Source organism: Gracilinanus agilis, chromosome 1, assembly GCF_016433145.1.
Source record: "Gracilinanus agilis isolate LMUSP501 chromosome 1, AgileGrace, whole genome shotgun sequence".
NCBI lineage: Eukaryota > Metazoa > Chordata > Mammalia > Didelphimorphia > Didelphidae > Gracilinanus > Gracilinanus agilis.
The window spans coordinates 60,377,137-60,394,673 of record NC_058130.1 but is presented as its reverse complement, the minus strand read 5'-3'; the positions used below and the strand labels follow the sequence as shown (position 1 = coordinate 60,394,673).

Here is a 17,537-nt window from a genome sequence, read left to right as displayed (position 1 = left end):
GGGCTAAGTAATATTTTTTCTGGAAAGGGGGCAGTAGGCCAAAAAAGTTTGGGAACTACTGATTTAGACCAAGAAGAAGACAAAAGACATAGGCATCCAGAGAGAGGCAGAAACCCAGGACAGACAGGCAGGCTTGTTCTTGGGAGCACCAGGGTTGGATTTTGCAGTCTGGATATGTCCCAGGGATGTCAAGGTCCTGGTCTGGTAAATTCACCATCTTTTCCAGCTCACAACTAGGCTCTTCTTCCTCACTGCCACTGGGATAACTGGTTGGAGGGCTTTCTGTAAGGTGTTAGAGAAAAGAGATGATATGAGGTGGTAGAAGGAGCACTAAGAAAGGAGGAAAGGAATGAGCATTTATAGTGTTGAGCATTTTATAAATATTATCTCATTTGATCCCTATGACAACCATAAGAAGCAGGTGCTATAATTATTCCCATTTTACAGTTGAAAAAATTGAAGCAAACAGAGTTTAAGTGCTTTGTCCAGGTCACACAGCTAGTAAGTGTCTGAAGTTGTATTTGAATTCAGGTTCCCCTGATTCCAGGCTTATTGATTTTTCCATTTTGCCACTAGCCCTCAAAATGTGAACTCTAATCTTTTCCCTAATTTGCCAGGTGGCTATTTTATCTGAACTGTTTTCTGTAAATTGAGATGGCTGGACTAAATTAGATGACCTCTTTTTGTGTTGTGGACCCATTGGGCAGTCTACTGAAGTCAATGGACTGTTTCTCAGAACAAGACTTTTAAGTGCATAAAATAAAATGCATAGTATAAAGAGAAACAATTATTTTGAAATACTGTTATGGGTGCAGTTAGGTAGCAAAGTGGATAGAATGACAGGCCTTGAGTTGGGAGGGCATGGGTTCAAATCTGATCTTAGATACTTCTTGGCTCTGTGACTCGGGCAAGTCACTTAACTCTAATTGCCTATCCCTTACCACTCTTCTGCCTTAGAATTAATACTAAAACAGAAGGTAAAGGAGGAAGGAAGAAAGAAAGAAAGAGAGAGAGAAAGAAACTGACAGAGATAGATGAATGAGAGAAAGAAAGGAAGGAAAGAAGGAGGGAAGGAAGGAAGAAAGAAAAAAGAGGAAGGGAAGGAGGGAGGGAGGGAAGAAGAAAGAAAGATGGTTATTAAAATATACTTTAAAAGGAAAAATAAAGCATTATTCCAGGTGAAGAGTTCTGACTTAGATTATCTTTAGGGCCCCTTCTCTGATTCTCAGTGCTGACCCACCATTCTCCCAGAAATGAAATGTCCTTCAATGTCTTTGGTACAATTCTGGTCATCCTTTTATCTCAATGGAAAAGGTAGGGAGTGGGTTGTGAGCCCTTTCCCCAGGGCTAAGAGAAGTCATACTTTAGGGGTGGGGTGATAGATGGAAGACAGAGCTTAGAATCAAAGATGGTCAACTCTATCCCCAGAGCAATCAACAGAAACTTCAGCAAACCTCGTTCTGGTTGTCTGACTATTAAATTGACAAAAGGGAAATGGGGGAAATTGTCAGGGTCCATTACTCCCAGATGCTTCAGCAGACAGTGAACCCAGGGGACACCCAGCACTGTTGCCACATGGAAGATAATTTTCTCTTGAAGGCTTAGGCAGAGCAGATGGGGAACTGTTGGATGGTCCTCTAGAATTCAGATTTGTTGTTGTTGCAGCTAACAATTCTTTAGGTTCTCTAATCAAGCTTTCAGAGGGTGACTGGGGAGGCTTTTCTTCCTTTGTTTTGAAGGCTGCAGCTGTTGCCAACTGCCCCAGTTTCTAGTGAATAAAAAAAAAAGAAAATGCATATATTCATCTTAGAATTTGATTTGAGGGAAGGCAAGGTAGGAATAGCCTCTTTTTTTTAAAAAAAAAAATCCCTTACCTTGGTGTCTTAGTGTCAATTCTAATACAAAAGAGTGGGTGAGGGCAAGGCAATCGAGGTTAAGTGACTTGCTCAGGGTCACACAGCTAGGAAATGTCTGAGATTAGATTTGAACCCAGCCCTTCCTGATGACAGATCCAGCACCCTGACCATTGTGCCACCTAGCTATTCCAGAAATAGTCTTCCAAAGAAAATTCTAGAAGAAATGAGGATCTGATACTTGAAAGCTTTTAAGAAGGGTCATCTCATTGAGTTGATGGCTTCCTCGAATATAACGAATTGGTTCTTTCAAAGGTCCAGAAGTTAATGGCACAGCCCCAGAAACAGCTGGCACCAGTAGAAGTAGGGGATTATTTAGGAGTGAAGCTCCCTATCCATATGTGACTGGAGATTCATATTTGAAGGCCAGTTTGCAATTTGCTATGATTTGAGGACCAACCAATGAGCTCAGCACCAAAACGGACCCTCAACATTATTGGGCCATTTGTTCAGCCTTTGGAAACAGTCTTCATTTCTGTCATCTCAGAGATCCAAGATGAGGGTGGGGCTGGAGCCCTTTTCTATTCAGACAAGACCAAGATGAACCAGCCTTTAGGAGAGGGGTGGTGTGTGTAAGGTATAAGTGGGGAGAATGGCTTAATGAATAGAGCACTGGCCCAGGAGTTATCAGAGTCCTACTTCTGATACACACTGGTAGTCTGACTCTGGGCAAGTGGGGTAGCACATAGTAGGTGCTTACTAAATGCTAGTTGACTGACTGAATTAATGATTCAATTAATAATCCCTTAGTGATTCAGGAAACTCTTCTGTCTTAGAATTGATAGGTAGAAGAGTGGTAAAGGTTAGGCAATGGGGGTTAAGTGACTTGCCCAGGGTCACACAACTAGGAAATGTTGAAGCTCAGATTTGAACCCAGGACCTCCCCTCTCTGGTTCTGGCTCTCAATCCACTGAGCCACCTAGCCACCCTCTTGTCCTTTCTTTCCTACCATCATCTTGGACCTATTTTCTTTTCTCTCCCCTCACCCTAAAGCCACCTTAGTCCAGGTCTTCTTCACCTCTTGCCAGGATTACTGCAATGGTCTTCCAATTCCTCTCCTCACCTTGTATTTCCCCTACTCCAATCCACCCTTCATATAGCTATGATTTTCACATTGTCAGCCTCCTCTTCAATAACCTCTAGACTCCTCCAGGAGGACTTTCTTGATCTCTTTAGGGCCACCCCTAGTACCATCTATCTACTCTTTATTTATCCTATATGCACAGATTTATATGTTGCCTCCATCAAATAAGAGGTAAGCTTGATGGCAGGATCTGTTTTCATTTTTTCTTTATATCCTCAGCTCTAAGCACAGTGCCTGGCCCATTCTTGGCATGTTGTTGTTTGGTTGTTTCCCATTGTGACCCCATTTGGGGTTTTCTTGGCAAAGGGACTGGAGGGGTTTGCTAATTCCTTCTCCAGGTCATTTTACAGATGAGGAAAACGAGGCCAACAGACTCAAGTGACTTCCCCAGAGACCCATACCTAGTAAGTGTCTGAGGCTGAATTTGAACTCAGGAAGATGAGTCTTCCTGACTTTGAGCCTGGCCCTCTATCCGCTGTACCACCTGGATGCCCTTGCCTGGCCCACAACACTTAACAAATGCTTGTTGACTGATTCATCAGGCCCTAATTTTCTCTATTGTAAAATGGGACCACCTATCTCACAGGCCCTTGTGAGGATACCACCATAAAAATGTGAATTATGATGACCTCATTCATCCTTAAGACTCCACTGAGAGGTAAATAAGGCCCATTTTACAGATGAGGGAACTGACTCAGCTTAAATGGCTTGACAGAAATTGCTCACCTAACAACTGACTGAATCAAGCCAAGACTTCTTAAATTCAAGCTGAGTCTGTCCTCTCCGCTACGCTTTTCTGCCTTTCTCTGACACTCATCCTCAGTGATTTCTCCTGTTTCCCATAGCTTGCTCATGCCAGCCCTTGGGCTCAGCCAATGAGACAACCCTCCAGGGCTTCCCTTGCCACCCCAAAACAGGATATTGTCTCTGCAAGCCTGGAGTGGCGGGCCCGCACTGTGACCGATGCCTGGTGGGCTACTGGGGCTTCGGAGGAAATGGTTGCCATCCTTGTAACTGCTCTGGGGAATGCAATCCCCACACGGGGGCCTGCCTGGCTGGGTAAGTGAACCTCCCAAGAGGAAACCTATCAGTGCCATTCAGAAATGGGATTAAAAATGGCGCCTCCTAGTCACGGATGGAGTTTCTCAGGTCACACAGCTAGTTAGGGGCAGAGCTGGAGGGCAGAGCTGGGGCCACCATTGGCCGGCCTCTTCAGAAATTATGAAGGAAGGAAGGAAGGAAGGAAGGAAGGAAGGAAGAAAGAAAGGAAGGAAGGAAGGAAGGGAGGAAGAAAGGAAGGAAGGAAGGAAAGAAGGAAGGAAAGAAGGAAGGAAGGAAGGAAGGAAGAAAGAAGGAAGGAAGAAAGAAAGGAAGGAAGGAAGAAAAGAAAGAAAGAAGGAAGGAAGGAAGGAAAGAAGGAAGGAAGGAAGGAAGGAAGGAAGGAAGGAAACCAGCATTTAGGACTCAGTAGGTGCTTAATAAAAGTTTATTAAATTGGATCAATTAAACATACTATGTGCCAGACACAGTGCTACGTAAGGACCATATCAATATTATGACATTTGATCATCATAAGCAACAATCCTGACAGATAAGTGCTAATTATCACCTCCATTTTATAGCCAAGGCAGACAAAGATTAAGTAACCTGGCCACAATCACACAGCTAGCAAGTGTCCTAGGCTGAATTTGAACTCAGAACTTCCTGACTCCAGACCCAACGCCTGAGAAGCTGATATAATATAAGGAACAAGGTACTCAGTGACCAAGGAATGATATAGATAATAATGATAATAATACTTGCTAGCATTTATATAGTGCTTTACAAATACTGTCTCATTTGAATCTCCCTCAAGTCCACTCCTGAGAAGTACCTACTATAATTATCCCCATATTACAGATGAGGAAACTGAAGCTGAGTCAGGCTAAATGACTTGCCCAGCACCATATATATGTCTAGGAAGTATCCAACAATATTGGAACTTAGGACTTTGTTGACTCCAATCACTCTAACCACCATGTCATAGAGCCAGTTTTAAAAAATATTTAAATTAATTGTTTTAATAATATGTATAATATATAATAGAAATACATTAATTTATAATTGATTATTTATAGTAATATAATAGGAATATATTAATTTATAATTATGTCTAGTAATATACAATATGAACATATTAATATATAATTCATAATAGTACCATAATATCAATATATAAATTTAAAGCATATTATTTATCATAATATATATGAATATACCAAAATATAATTGATTATTTATAGTAATATATAATATAAATAGATTAACTTATAATTAACTATTTATAGTGATATACAATAATATTTATAATTCATTATAGTAATATAATAGTAATATATTAATTAATGATTGATTATTTATAGTAATATATAATATTAACATATTAATATGTAATTTATATAGCAATATGATATGAGTATATTAATTTATAATTGTAGTAATATAATATTAATTTATTAAATTATAATGATTTCAAGTAATATAGAACATGAACATATTAATATATAATTAATTAAAGCACCACAATATGAATATATCAATTTAAAATGGATTGTTTTTAATAACATATAATATGAACATATCAATTTATAATTGGTTATTCATAGTAATATGTAATATAAATATATGAATTTATAATTGATTATTTATAGTGATGTAATATGAACATTTTCATTTATAATTGATTATAGTAATATGTAATAGGAACATATAGATTATTTATAGTAATATGTCAATTATGTTAATAAAATATGAGTATATTAATTTGTAATTATTTATAGTAAAATTTAATAATTTATAATTCTCCCAGTAATATATAATATGAACATATAATTGATTATAGTACCATAATATGAATATATTAATTTAAAATGGATTACTTATAATATATATGAACGTATCAATTTATAATTGGTTATTTATAGTACTATATAACATGCATATTAATTAATAATTAATTATATAATACAATTATATTAATGTATAATTAATTATGTCTTAAGTTTATTTTCAATTCACTTCAATATTTATATTTTCAATTCAAGATTCTTTCTTTTTTCAATTCCAAATTTCTCCCTCCCTCCAGCTCCCTGAACATCTCTAGCACTTATGAGCTAGGTAGTTTCTTTAGCGTTTATGACCTATCATGAATGTATTGTGCATGACTTCACATGTATAATGGGCATTATCATAGTAATCTTCTCAATAAGTGAGGGAGGAGCTATAGGGAGGGGAGGAAATTTGAAGATGAGGAAACTGAGGCAGACAGCAGTTAAGTGACTTGCTTAAGGTCCCACGGCTAGTAAGCATCTGAGGCTGCATTTGAAGTCGAGTCTTCCAGGCTGCAAGCCCGATACTCTATCCACTGACATGCCTTAGCTCTCTTAAGTGTGAAACAACATGGAGAGGACTATTACTTTGTCCCAAGTTTAATACCTTTAAATGTTAAGCATGGTCTCTAGTTAATATATCCCCAAATACGGTGAACCACATGGAGGCTGTCTCTTGGAACAAGAGAAGCGTCATGGTAGCATGGTGAATAGAATGCTGGGCTTGGAGTCAATATGATCTGGATTCAAATCTAGCTGTGATGCATACTAGCTGGGTGACCTTGGATGAGTTTTTCTCCTCTTAGTTACCCCTAGGTAACTCTTTAAATGTACGTTATAAATGAGCTTCTAATCTATACATGGGGAGCATAAATGCCAGGGAAGTTATAATATGATCTACTTTATCCCCTCCCCCCAAACCATTGGTGAACCCTATAATTTTGAGAAAGGAAAAAGAAGAAGCTTTGATCCAGCAACAAGAATTTGGAGCCGGAAATAGGTAAGAGGAGGGACTTGGGGGTGCTTCCTTCTACTAATAGGAATCAGCACCTTGGTGAGCTACTAAGCAAGGCAGCGAAATCTTTCCCTAGATGTCTTTAGGGGCAGCCAGGTAGTGCAGTGGCTAGAGCACTTTTGACCTCCCACACAACAGCTGGGTGACTCCAGGCAAGTCACTTCACTCTGTTTACTTCAGTTTCTTCATCTGTAAAATGAGTTGGAGAAGGAAATGGCAAATCACTCTAGTATCTTTGCGAAGAAAATCCCAAATGGAGTCATAAAGAGTTGGACACAACTGAAAAACATAGGCTTAAGATTGACTCCTTTCTTTGAGTTCAAATCCAGCCTCAGACACTTACTAGCTATGTGACCCTGGGCAAGTCACTTAATCCTATGTGCCTCAGTTTCCTCATCTGCAAAATGATCTGGAGAAGGAAATGGTAAACCTCTCCAGTATCTCTGCCAAGAAAACTCCAAATAAAGTCACAAAGAGTGGGACACGACTAAGATGACTCGACAACAAAGATGTCCTCAAGACTATAATGAGGTCATAAAATCTATATCAGAGTGCTTGCTCCCTCGGGGAGGGGGGAGGACAGGAAGGAAATGAAAAAGGGAAGGAATTTCAAACTCAAAACAACAAAAAAAGAATGTTAAAAATTATTTTTATATGTAGTAAGGGGAAAAGGAAAATATTTTTAGAAAGACTATAATAAGAAAGTTTAAGTGCTGAATTCAGATCCAGGAAGACCTAGCTTCAAATCTTGCCTCTGAGTGTCCCCAGTTTTGTGACTAAGGCATTTGTTTCCTCATCTGGAAAATGGGGACATGGGGTCAACAGCCTCTAAGATCCCTTTGAGTCTTCAATCTATGGTCCTGTGACCCTATTGTCCATCCATCTGGGAGAAGTTGGGTGTAGTCCTGCCCTAAGGCAGAGGGGTGGACTAATCAGAGATCTCCAAACCTACTGATCTCTTATATCTCACCCAGGTCACTTTTGTGGAGAAAAGCAAGGAATTGTGGAGTAACAGTGCCAATACAAGGTTATAAACTTAAAAACAAACCCTTGCGTTGTGTGGGGATCCAAGACTAGCTGATCTCTAGAGGTCTCTTCTAAATGGGGTCCTCTGAATGACCCGTCCCACCGCAGCTGACTGAAGCATCCGGTGGACTGATGATGAATTTCCCTTTTCCCTTCACAGATATGAGAAGGCGCCTATCCTCCATGTCCCTGTAGGGGGGCAGATCCCTGATCTTGTCCAGGGACTGGGCAATGACAGTGAAGGACCCTTGAGATGGGATGATCAAGAGAGAGGGTTTTCTGCTCTGAGGCACCCAGGTAGGAGGCTGGACTCCCCTTTCACAATTCAATCCTGTTGCTCCCGTGTTTATTCAATGTCCACTCTAAGCCAGGCACTGGGGATTATTAAGCACTGAGTAGAGAAACATCTCAGTGACACAAGCCCTGTCCTCAGGGAACTTAGATTCTAGTAGAGTGGGAGGGCAAGGGTACCACACATACAGAGAGAAATATGACATCAGCTAAGAAGTCAATCAATGGGGGAAGGGAGGGAATCTCAAAATATTGATCTCTTCAGGTGTTATATCACTTTTGTTTCTGGATGTATCCCTCTCTTTCTCCTTACCCAATCGGCCATCCCTTATAACAAAGAATTAAAAAAAAAAAAGACAACAGAATGAGAACAAAAAGTCATTCCACTATGTTGGTAGTATTGGACCTGACGATGTATGCAGTACCCAATATCTAGAGCCTTCAAGGATTTCTCCTCACAACACAGGGTTATGTGCGAAAATGTTTAACTACTGGCTGGGGAAAGGGGGGATACGTGCACAGGACACACTTTTAAGTCTAACCTTCATTAGAAACATTTTTTCCATCACTTTGTTAGGTCTGGGCAATTAACAGTACAAGAAATCAAATCCTGATTTGTAATTTTTGATGATTTCTGAGGTTTAAAGTGTTCACACTGAAAAAATCTAACAGTCGGCTCACCAAGCTAGTATGAGCTCTGCTCTGATCTCATTTGATCCTCACATCAGCCCTGGGAGGTAGGTGCTATGATAATCCCCATTTTATAATTGAGGAAACTGAGGCAAACAATGTTGAGTGACTTGTCCATGGTCACACAGCTGCGAGATAACTGGGGTCTGATTTGATCTCAGATCTTGACTCCAGACCCAAGGCTTTATCCACTGAGCCACCTACCTGCTCAAATGGTCATGCAGATAGGAAGTAGCAAAGCCAAGAACTTAGATCTGCGTGTCCTTGGGCACTCTATCCATTACTCTATCCTGGCTCTCACGATGAGAGTTTTCAGTAGGGTTTCCAGCCCAGGACGTAACTTGGATGTTTGAGATGGACAGGGGAGAAGAGATCTTTAGGGCCATGTTGCATGAAGGGAAGAACTGTGAAGCCTCAGCTAGAGTTCAGGGATGCTTTGCCCTTTCCACTTGTAGTACAAGCTACCACAATATTCTGATTATATAGATGGATCATTATAGTGGTAAGATCTAAAAGAGGCCTTTGTTATATGGGATTATTGATTGCATAGGATTTCTGTCCAGAAGAAAATATAAACTCCACGAGGTCAAGGATGATTTCATTTTTGTCTTTGTATCCCTAGCCAAGTGTCTGGTACCAATGGGCACACAATAATCATTTACTGAATTAAATTTAGCCCTATCAACATTTTCACTGTGGACAAGTCTCTGTGGAATTTGATTGGTTATACCAAAAGAATTCTTTCTTTAATGGGATTTTAAGTTATTTTAAATTTTATTAAACGACTCATTGCCCAATTTCTTTGGGCTTCTTTGTTCAAGCTTCTCCTTATGCTCCTTCTCTTGACTTGGAAACTGCTGAAGAGGAAGAATTTTTAGCATCTTGTCTGGTTTTAGGCAAGCCTCTTATTTTTTCTGGGCCTTGATTTCCTCACCTGTAAATTGAGCCGCTTGAAGCAGATGACCTCTGAGGTTCCTTCAGGCTTAAACTTTATGGTCTCAATGAGAGCAAAAAAAGAAAAAAAAAGAATCTCTGCCTTGCTTTTCAAGAAATCTGTCTCTGCCTATTAAATCTCCCTTATGGAAAACAGAAGTTTGTGATAAGCATGAGAGAAGTTTAGCTATTTTGGGGATGAAGTTGACCCTTGATTTTATTTCTTTTCTTCTTGCTCCCACCTCTCCCTCCAACTGGCTAGAAAAGTGTGTCTGCAAGGAGAAGACTGTTGGGAAGGTCAGGGATTTCTGCCAGATGAAGTATGCATATGGTAAGTGGCTTTGGGGAATGAGGCCGGGGCTTAGATGCTTTCAGAAAGAGGATTCAGTTAAAGGTAGAGCTAGCCAGATGTAAAATGGCTAGAACTTTGGGATCAGACAGAATTGCAAGAATGGGTTAGGGAACCAAGAAAGCTGCCAGTCAAGGCCAATAGGAAAGGGTCCAGGCAGGAAAGCAGTAGGAGCCCTTCTGGTGATAGCAGAGGGATCCCACTGTTGGGAGAAGAGTTCAAGTCCCATACCTCCAATGCCAAGGTAGATCAGGAGAAGGAAACAAGGTGAAATGGGGATTCCCTGGACATTGGGAATAGGGAATGGGAACAAAACAGAATTTAGTTACTGGAGCTGGGCTAGAGGGCACAGTCCTTGGTATTACCAAAGAACATTGGTACCCTCTTGATACCTTTTTTTTAACTCAAAATTTTATTGCTGGCGAATACAAAATGGATATTAAGGCTCGAATGACTACATTATGTACAGCACTTTGGGTAGAACCCCCCTGGTAAACTTATTGGAGAACACAGACATATGGGGCACACAAGATGAGAAGGCATGGATGGGCTGGGAACTGCATTGTTAAAGGAAACAGCTCCATCAATAAAATCAGAGTTCCATCTGAGTATTCTCTTCTACCTCATTTACTTTTAGTGATTTTATGACTTTCCCTGCTATGACAGTACCACATTCCTATGCCCAACTAGTTCAATAAAGAATTCATGAAGGAAATAAAGTGAAGGGGGTAGTATGCTTTGATCTGCAATCAGATTCCAGTAGCTTTGGCTATGGATAGTGATGCTATTGTTGTTGTTGTTTTATCATGGGTCCTTTAGGGTTTTCTTGGAACCTTGCTATCTTTGCTGATAATAGTTCAGTCCTTCATGATACTTCATACAGTACAATATTTCTGTTAATGTCTACATTGTTCTCCCGGTTCTGCTCACTTGACTTAGCATCAGTTCAAAGAAGTCTTTCCAGGTTTTTCCATTACAATCATATATCCCACCTTGTTCAGCCATTCCCTAATTAACGGGCATCCCTTCCATTCCTAATTCTCTTCCACTACAAAAAAGAGCTGCTATAAATATTTTTGAACAAGTAGGTCATTTTTTCCCTATTTCTGATCTTGTTAGGGATACGGATCCAGTAGTGGTATTGCTGAGTCAAAGGGCATGCATACTTTTATGACCCTTTAGGCATGGTTCCATATTGTTTTCCAGGATGGTTATATCAGTTCACAGTGTGAACTTTCCTTCTCCTTTCCTTCCCTCCTTTTTTCCCTTGGTAAGTGTCTCACAAATGTTTCTTTGGATAGTGAGTACCTAGTTTCACATTCTTTCTCTAATCCTGTCTGCTCCTGACTGAAGGCAGCAGTAGATGGAGTATCAGATGGGGAATCAATCTTGAATCTGCTACTAATGAGCATAACCCTCTTTTTCCTCTTTGGTATCAGTTTCCTCATTTATAAATTAGGAAGATTAGACTAGCTCAGTGGTTCCCAAACTTTTTTGGCCTACTGCCCCCTTTCCAGAAAAAATATTACTTATCCCCCTGGAAATTAATTTAAAAAAAATTTTTAATAGCATTTAATAGGAAAGATAAATGCACCTGTGGCCATCACCTTGCCTCTGGATCGCTGCAGCCCACCAGGGGGCAGTGGCACCCACTTTGGGAATCACTGGACTAGATGATCAATCAACAAACATTTATTAAAGACTGACTATATATACTGTGTCTAGGGGCTAGGGACAAAGAAATGAAACAGTTCCTGCCCTCATGAAGCTTTCATTTTATTAGAGGAGGCAACCCCTAAACAGAATAAATATAATTAGCACAAGGTGGTGAGGGAGAGAGGGCACTAGGAGAGGAGGGGAGCTTGGATCAGGAAAGGCTTCATGTAGATGGGGACGTGAGCAGAATTTGGAAGGAAATGGGATTCTGTGAGACAGAGCAGAGGAAGAAATGCCTTCTAGGCATTTGTACTGGCTGGGGCAGATGGGGCAGATGCTCGGTTTCCAAGTTCTCTTTTAATATAAACATTGTTGATTCTTTGAGTCCAAGTTTCAGAAAATATGTCTCACTTGGCTCTAATGACTGAGGTTGGGAAAGATGCCAGTTCTGAGCAGGTATGTCTATGTCTGTCTGTTTTGGGACAGTGATAAAGGCTAAGATCCTTTCAGCACATGACAAGGGCACCCATGCTGAAGTGTGGGTGAAGGTGAAGAAGATTCTAAAGTCCAGTCAAGTGAAAATCTTTCGGAGTCACCAAAGCATTTACCCGGAGTCCTGGACCCACAGGGGGTGCACCTGCCCCATTCTGAACCCCGGTAAGCAGCAGAGGAGTGTGGTCCCCATGTGCCCTGGGATGGGACCTTTGAGGTGGGGTGAGACAGAGACAACATGGGGGTGGGGGGAATACTGTGCAAATAGTTTGACAAACCTGAAAGGGTCAGCTATTATTGAGGTAGAAAAGTCAGTCCCATTCTCCATCATGCCAAGTACATAGACTTAGATCTGGAGATTTGGGGGGGGGGGTGACAGCATTGAGACCAATTCCTTTCATTTTACAGATAAGAAAGCTGAGGCTCAGGGAGGTGGTGAGTCCCACAGGGAGTAGGAGGTAGCAATGGGAATTAAAACTGGGTCCTCTAACCCTTCTGAATTCAGGGGCAGTATTCTTCTTCCTGTACCAGCCTATTAGGGTGGCGAATCCTTTTGGAGTTCAAGTCAGGATAGCTAGCTGAGGTCCCTTCCAGCTCTAAATTCTGTGATTCTGTGACCTTGTACAAGAACTCAGCATGGTTAGAAAAAAATCCAACCAGTAAAGTCAATGAATCAATCAACAATCATGTATTAAAGATCTACTGTGTGCCAAGCCTTCTGTTAAGGGATTTAAGAAAGAAAATTTCTGTTGGGGATTTAAAAAAGAAAAAACTGAAATAGTCCCTATTCTTATAGCATAGATCTTGTAATGCAGTAAACATTTATTAAGCACCTGTTATGTACTAGGTATTGTACTAAAAGCTGGAGATACAAAGGGAGGCAAAAGATGGTCTCATGTCAAGTTGGACAATGTGCAAATATTTGTACAAATAATTTATATAAAAAAGTAGGAAATTGGGGACAGTTAGGTGGCTCAGAGGATAGAAAGCCAGGCCTAGAGATGGGAGATCCTGGGTTCAAATACAGCTTTAGACACTTACTAGTTGTGTGACCCTAGGCAAGTCACTTGACTAGCCCTTACCATTCTTCTGCTTTGGAACCAAGATGAAAAGTAAGGGTTTTTAAAAATAAAAACAATTAAAAGAAAAGAAATCTATGGAAGAAAGGCACTATTAAGAAGGGTTGGGAAAGACTTCTGGTAAAAGATGGGACCCCCAGAGATGGGAGGTCCTGGGTTCAAATTTGGCCTCAGACACTTCTTAGCTGTGTGACCCTGGGCAAGTCACTTAATCCCCAATACCTAGCCCTTACTACACTTCTGTCTTAGAAACAATACATAGTACTGATTCTAAGACAAAGGTAAGGGTTTAATTAAAATAAAAAAATAAAATAAAAAGAAGATGGGATTTAAAGGAAGCCAATCGTCAGAGTAGCGGAGGGAGAGATTCAAGGCATGGGGGACAGTCAGAGAGAAAATGTAGAAATGAAAGATGGAATGTCTCACTTGGGGAACAGTGTTACTGGATTGAAGTGTGTGGTGAGAAGGCTGGAAAGGGAGCAGGGGGGCTAGTTCAGGAAGGGCTTTGAATGCCAAACAGAGCATTTTGTATTGCTTCTGGAGGTGATAGAGAGCCATTGGAGTGTGCCTGGTAAGCCTTCTTTTCTGACCACCGTCTTTGGTGGTGGTTGTGTTTATTCCAGGCACAGACTACTTGATTGCGGGGCAGGAGGACCCCAGAAGCAACAAACTCTTGGTCAACATGAATAGCCTGGTGAAGCCTTGGAAGGTATACCTTGGGAAACAAGTAACAGGCATCCTCCGCACCGGGTGCAAGTAACCAAGGCAGAGGTCCCAGAGCCTTGCTTTCCTGGCCACAAAGTCTAGTGTGTTCACCACTCTGAGAACCCCAAAGCACCCAGGTGATCAGTGTGGACGGCTCCTCCTTTCATAAGCTCAGGACAAAGTTCTTCCTGTAGAGCCCCTGCTGCCCCACAAGTGGTCCTACTCAAAGAAGGTGGGCAGAATGCCAGTTCTTCTCCCAGAACCTCATTGGAGAGGGATTCTACTATGACAAAATTTTGGTGACACAATGGAGACATTCCAAGGCAAAGGAGAGAGCACTTGGCTTGCTCTCAGATGTGGTTTCCCAGTCTGGTTCTTGTCATACTTCATGTGGCCTTTGGCAAGTCACTTCGCCCTGGATTCCTTTGTCAGTAAAAGGATGGAGATGACACCACTTGCCCAGGATAGCTCATAGGGTTGTTTTGGGAGTGAGATGACCATGAAGAGATGCTTTGTAAACTTGGAAGTTCTACACCGATAGAACTGGCTGCTATTATCATGAATCTCCATAGCTGAAATTTGACCCAGTGTAGATGCATGGCACCTTTTGGTAGACTGGATTTTGTCCAGGGGCATCTCTCTTTTTCTTGATGATGATGATGATGATGATGTTACAAATGGAAAATAGGAATCATTGGAAGTCGTATTTTGTTGAATTTTTATGGTGATGCAAAGTACAAAGCCCCCTTTCTTGGAAGGACCATAGTATAGGAGGGCTGTATTGAGAACCAGAAGACCTAGGTTCAGAGCTTGGTTCTACTACTTCCTCCTTGTATGCCCTGGGGTAAGTTCCATAACCTATGTGGGCCTTAGTTTCCTCATCGATAAATTAGTGAGGAGGTTGGTCCAGACAGCCTCTGAGATCCTGTGGGACATAGTCCTAATAGTATCATGTATTTGGCTTTGATTCTGCTAACCCTTGTGCCAGCTCTTGCCACTGACTTGCTGTATGACCTTGCACCAGAGTAGGGTTGTTTCCTTGTCTCTACAGCGGGCATGATACCTGTTACCAACTTCTCAAGTCAGATTATGGATGCCGAATTGCTTCTTCGAGCTGTAAACGAGTGAGAGATGGTTCTTTAAATAATGAAAAGCAGGGCATGACGTTTTGATCATACCATTCAAAACAAAGAGGAGAGGCTTCCCCATTGATTGGTAGTCACTACCTTCCTCTCTGACCTTCTCCCCAATGTACAGCCTCAGCCTCAGTCCTGCTGGCTTCAAATTTTGGAAGAGGACCAGGGGTTCATCATCAGGATTTATGACTGCACAAAAAGCTGTTTCTTTCAATTAAATTATCGAACGGCAGAAAAACACCATCAGGCCCAGCCCCTTATCTCTACAAGTTCTGGTGAAATAATGTGGGGCAATACTGAAAGCCAATTCCTGGTTGTTAGTAGATTCCTAACTTTCTATGAGCCCTCTTTCAATGTCTGCTTCCCTCTAAGTAGTCCCATAGTCCTTCCTTGCAGGCCTTGACATAAACTCCTTAAAGAGCACCAAAGAATCATGAGATTTAGAGCTGCATTATCTAGGTTGGCTATTGCCCTACCTTTGCAGACGGATAAACTGAATGCCTGGCAGGAAACAACTTGCCTAAGGTCATAGCTGGCAAGTATGGGCTGGGCTACCCTAGTCCAACCATCTTCCTGTTTTGCAAATGGAGAAACTGAGGAAAAGGGGAAACAATTTGCCCAAGGTCACACGGCTTATAAGTTAGATGGCCACTGAAATTCTTTCCAACTTTAAAATTCTATAGTTCTATGAAATGATAGAGCTGGGATTTGAAATCAGGTTGTCCTGACATTAAATGTACTTTCCCTACCACAACAGTGAGGAATTAGTTATGGAATGAGCTGGAAGGAACTTAAGATGCCATCTACACTTGATGCTTTCTTTTGTAGAGAAGGAGGTACTTTGTTCAAGGTTACATAGTGAATTCGCAATTTATCCATCATGGAATGCCAAGGCCAGCAAGGTATTAAATAGACCTGTCATTGTGCCTTTTTCCACAGACTGATCATTGAAATCCTTAAAAATGTCATTCCAACTCCAGAGAAATCTGATCTGGGTAATAGGAATCTTTCTGCCTCTTAGATTTTCCAGCCACTATTTAAAAAATTAATAGGATTTTAGACATTAAAGAATTAGATAAAGAGGATGAAAAGATTAGAGCTGAAAGGGGCCTTAAAGGTCATCTAATCATATCTCATTATAACTGAGAATCCTGAAGCCAGAGTTTAAAGGACTAGATTGGAGTCTCTCAGTGAGTTAGCGACTGACTTGGGACTGGAGCCCAAACCCCTCAAGTCTGAGTGCACAGGCTTTTGTGTGAATGATAGCTCTCATTCAGGCCATTGTGATGGAAGTCTAAATTTTTGGTCCTTCTCCCTGCCTGTGGCTATGCCTGACACTGGTGTGATGGTGTGGCTGGCTCTTTTAGTCATGAAAAAGCAGCTCTGGTGTCTCTATTACTCTGACCCAATGGAAATCCATCTCTCCAGTCCCATCCACCAGGCAGAAGTCACTATCAACAACCTGTCCTGTCTGCTTTGTAAGAAAGCATCTGGGCAACATGAAAAAAAAAATCAACAAAAAACTCAGGATCAAGCAGCCTTCATGTCATGGATGTTTCAATTGACTCCTTTTTTCCTACAATTTTTCTATTATAAACCAGAGAAGCCTGTGTTGTAAAACTTTGGTGTGAGACAAACTGGGAATTGTGGGTTGATGAACAAAGAACTTTTTATTTGTTGTATGCTTGTTGCAAGATTTTCTCTTTCATTAGCTACCCCTTTACATTCAGTCTATAGATATTTCTTCCAATCCTGACTCCATACTTAAAAGCCCCCTGTCAGTCCTTTCTTGTCCCCTAGATGAAGACTTAGGGCATCAAATAGTGCTGGCCTACACTGTCACTTTTCTGCAGAGGTGCCAGGGCTGAAGATGACGTTATTAACATCTCTTCTATCCAGAACACTGTCAAACATCCTGAAATAACGTAATCTCCAAAACAATCCAAGTATTTTTTCATAGGAACTTCTTAAGTCTTTAACCAGACTACTGAGTCTTACTTTACACAGGGGCAGTGTGGAATGAAGAGCTGGCCCTGGAATCAGGAAGCCCTGAGTTTGGATTTTGACTCCAACAGTTCTTAGCCCTGTGACCCTGGGGAAGCTCAAGAATCTCACTGAACCCCATTATTCTTGTTTATAAAACAGAAATACTAAGATCTGTAACATTTACCTCATAGAGCAGTGAGGTTGAAATGATGTAGCATATATAATAAATAAAGTGGTTTGCAAACTTTGGAGCAAGGCCAATTATTCTAACAAGTTTAGCTCACTAGTTTCCCAGCATAAGTATTATAGATGGGA

At 41.0% G+C, this 17,537-nt stretch overlaps 1 protein-coding gene across 2 annotated transcripts in view; it reads left to right on the top strand.

Annotated features, from left to right (window-relative positions):
* LOC123240508 (netrin-4-like) overlaps positions 1-17,473 on the top strand; it is a 64,760-nt gene extending 47,287 nt beyond the window's left edge. Inside the window, exons 6-10 of one of the 2 annotated variants that reach the window (XM_044668188.1) lie at positions 3,843-4,056; positions 8,066-8,202; positions 10,082-10,150; positions 12,311-12,481; positions 14,019-17,473. In XM_044668188.1, the coding sequence (XP_044524123.1) occupies positions 3,843-4,056; positions 8,066-8,202; positions 10,082-10,150; positions 12,311-12,481; positions 14,019-14,155 (728 nt within the window). In that variant the 3' untranslated portion in view covers positions 14,156-17,473. The remainder of the gene's footprint in view (positions 1-3,842; positions 4,057-8,065; positions 8,203-10,081; positions 10,151-12,310; positions 12,482-14,018) is intronic. The other variant, XM_044668263.1, reaches the window with a different exon arrangement.
* The last annotated feature ends 64 nt before the right edge of the window (positions 17,474-17,537 follow it).